Genomic DNA, 2,500 nt, shown 5'->3' on the forward strand with positions numbered 1-2,500 from the left:
CCGATTCTGATGGGGACGAAGAGTCAAGTGACCAAGGGACCGAGGAGGAGGACGAGGAGTTAAGTGACCAAGAGACCGATTCTGATGAAGACGAGCAGTCAAGTGACCAAGGGACCGATAAGGATGAAGAGCAGTCAAGCGACCAAGGGACCGATTCTGATGAGGAGGAAGAGCAGTCAAGTGACCAAGGGACTGATTCTGACTTCAGTGACGAGCAGCAGGAAGAGCAAGACCAATCGCGATCGAGGAAACACCATATCCGAAAGCAGGTTTCCAAGCAGCGCAGAGGAAAGAAAGATCGAAAGGAGGTGTCAGATGCACGCAAGAAGTCTTCATCGGCGTCAAAGTCTTCATCGGCGTCAAAGTCTCCAAAGAAGAATAAGGGTAAGTCAAAAATATGTGAGAAGGTATGAATGATCACTCATTTGTAATGAATAATAGAGATGATTAGAAGAGTGACTGGAGTCATATATGATCATGATAATGATCGTGCATGATTACGATACTGCTGCTGATCATGGTCGTCACCATCATCAGCAGCGGCAACATCATCAAAATAGTTACAATAATGGTACAGTCTACGGTAATGATTCTATCTTTATTACTATTGCATAACGATAATTACAGTAATGATAAACATGATGATCATGAAACTAATGATAAGCCGAAGTTCAAGATAAAGAATTAGAGCAAAAATAGTAAAACACTGACAATAGTATGTATTTAAATGCTACAACCGTCTACTCATTATTCTGCGATCCTAGGTCTAAGAATAGTTTTATTTTACCAGAGACAAAACGGAAGGTTATTTCCAAAGAAAGGGGAAACCCCCCAGTGGCAAAACGGAAGGGTATTTTGAAAGAAGAAAGAACGACCCCAGTGACAAAACGGGAAAATATTTCCAAAGAAAAAAGAAAGGCACCAGTGACAAAACGGAAGGATATTTCAAAAGAAGAAAGAAAGCCACCAGTGACAAAACGGAGGGATATTTCAAGAGAAAGAACGCCCCCAACATCAATGCGGACAGCGAAGAAGTCAACACCAAAGGTAGGCCTACAAAATATGAGCTGCCGCTTTCTCTCTCGATCGCAGACAGTATTCAGAGAACACTCCCAGCTCCATATCTTGACTCGATTGGTCTGTCTGAAGAATCCCATCTCTTTACCACAGGATCATAACGACTGATAACGACAAAAACCACGGATGCGGAAAATTCATTAAAAAAAAATCACCTAAACGTTCATAGAGGCGCTAAATCATTTGGATATCACTCATTTTACAATTGTTTTTGACTTTATGTTCCACTTGAAAGATGTTTCTATTACTTTAACTGAGTCTAAGACTTTAATTCCAGTTTCAGGAAAACGTCCGTTAGATAATCAGCTTGTAATTGTGGATCACACACACTGATTGATTATTTCGCTTTGAATCTGACTCTGAGTACTAACATTTGTCTCCATTCTCTCTAGAGTACCACAAAAGGAAGGAACAAAGATAATACCGAGCAAGCAGGGAAAGGTGACCATAGATCAGAGAGAAATGCAAGACCTTCTAAAATACCAAAAGAAAGTAAGTGAAAACTGACACTTTACATTTAGCATTCCTTTTACTTCCATTTGATGTACAGATATATCTTAATGGTCTGACATATTCTGAAATGAGTAGTTTCATGATGAGTTTTGTAAAGTAAAGACAAAACCAAAAACATGTCTGTGAAAATACTGACAAAACGTTCCTTATTGGCAATTAAGTAAAGACTTTTGCAACTAAATCAAGTTTTGTCATCCACATAAAATAACAAGGTTGTGTTGGCTGTCTAAAAGCCATCACACATGTAAATAACCATACAAATACTCATCTACCTTGCAGCTCTGAATATGGCCTTGTTTAATGATAATAAATATCCAATGATGGTGAAATTAAGTTTCCATGGCGTAACATTTGTATGAACCATGGAATTAATGGTTAATTGAGTGATTGTTAACATCGTCTGCCACTTTCTAGTATGCATAGCAGTCACAGGACTTGTGCGACAATTACTAGACATTGACAACATGACCCTAGCCATACATGACCAACTGATAATTTGACCGGGTTGAGATCAAGTCGCCTGCCCAACTGGAATAGAAGACCAAATGGATGCTTGCTAGCTGCAGGGTGAAGCGTGTAGCATCTCTCATCCCCCAGGGCACATGTTCCCCATTAGCAAGGGTAGCCACGCACGGCAAACACATGGGATAGTTCTCCCTAATCCAAGATGGAATGAACCAGGGGAGAGTGTACTACCCCGTCTCTGTCCTTACTGGTGACTACTGGTCTGACTCAGATTCGATGTAAGAATTCAGCTGAATTTTGGTAGGGTATTGGGTGATCGTCTTGAGTTAAATGCTTTAGACCCCACTGGAGGCTCGAGTTGAGTTATGTCTAGGGCTAGTTAGAATTCTGTATTACAAGTAGTTTGAATGCCACAGTGCACAGCCATCAACACACAATTAGTACT

General features: G+C 40.4%; 1 protein-coding gene across 4 annotated transcripts in view; it reads left to right on the forward strand.

Moving 5' to 3' along the window:
• LOC122246420 (protein mono-ADP-ribosyltransferase PARP12) overlaps positions 1-2,500 on the forward strand; it is a 14,804-nt gene that overhangs the window by 1,783 nt on the left and 10,521 nt on the right. For 3 of the 4 annotated variants that reach the window (XM_086532770.1, XM_086532772.1, XM_086532771.1), the window contains exons 2-4: positions 1-384; positions 791-1,047; positions 1,470-1,569. The exon at positions 1-384 is cut by the window's left edge and continues 208 nt beyond it. In XM_086532770.1, coding sequence (XP_086388896.1) covers positions 1-384; positions 791-1,047; positions 1,470-1,569 — 741 coding nt within the window. The remainder of the gene's footprint in view (positions 385-790; positions 1,048-1,469; positions 1,570-2,500) is intronic. The other variant, XM_086532769.1, reaches the window with a different exon arrangement.

This window comes from Penaeus japonicus, unplaced genomic scaffold (assembly GCF_977035675.1).
Source record: "Penaeus japonicus unplaced genomic scaffold, GWHDUDI00000001_assembly GWHDUDI00000037, whole genome shotgun sequence".
NCBI lineage: Eukaryota > Metazoa > Arthropoda > Malacostraca > Decapoda > Penaeidae > Penaeus > Penaeus japonicus.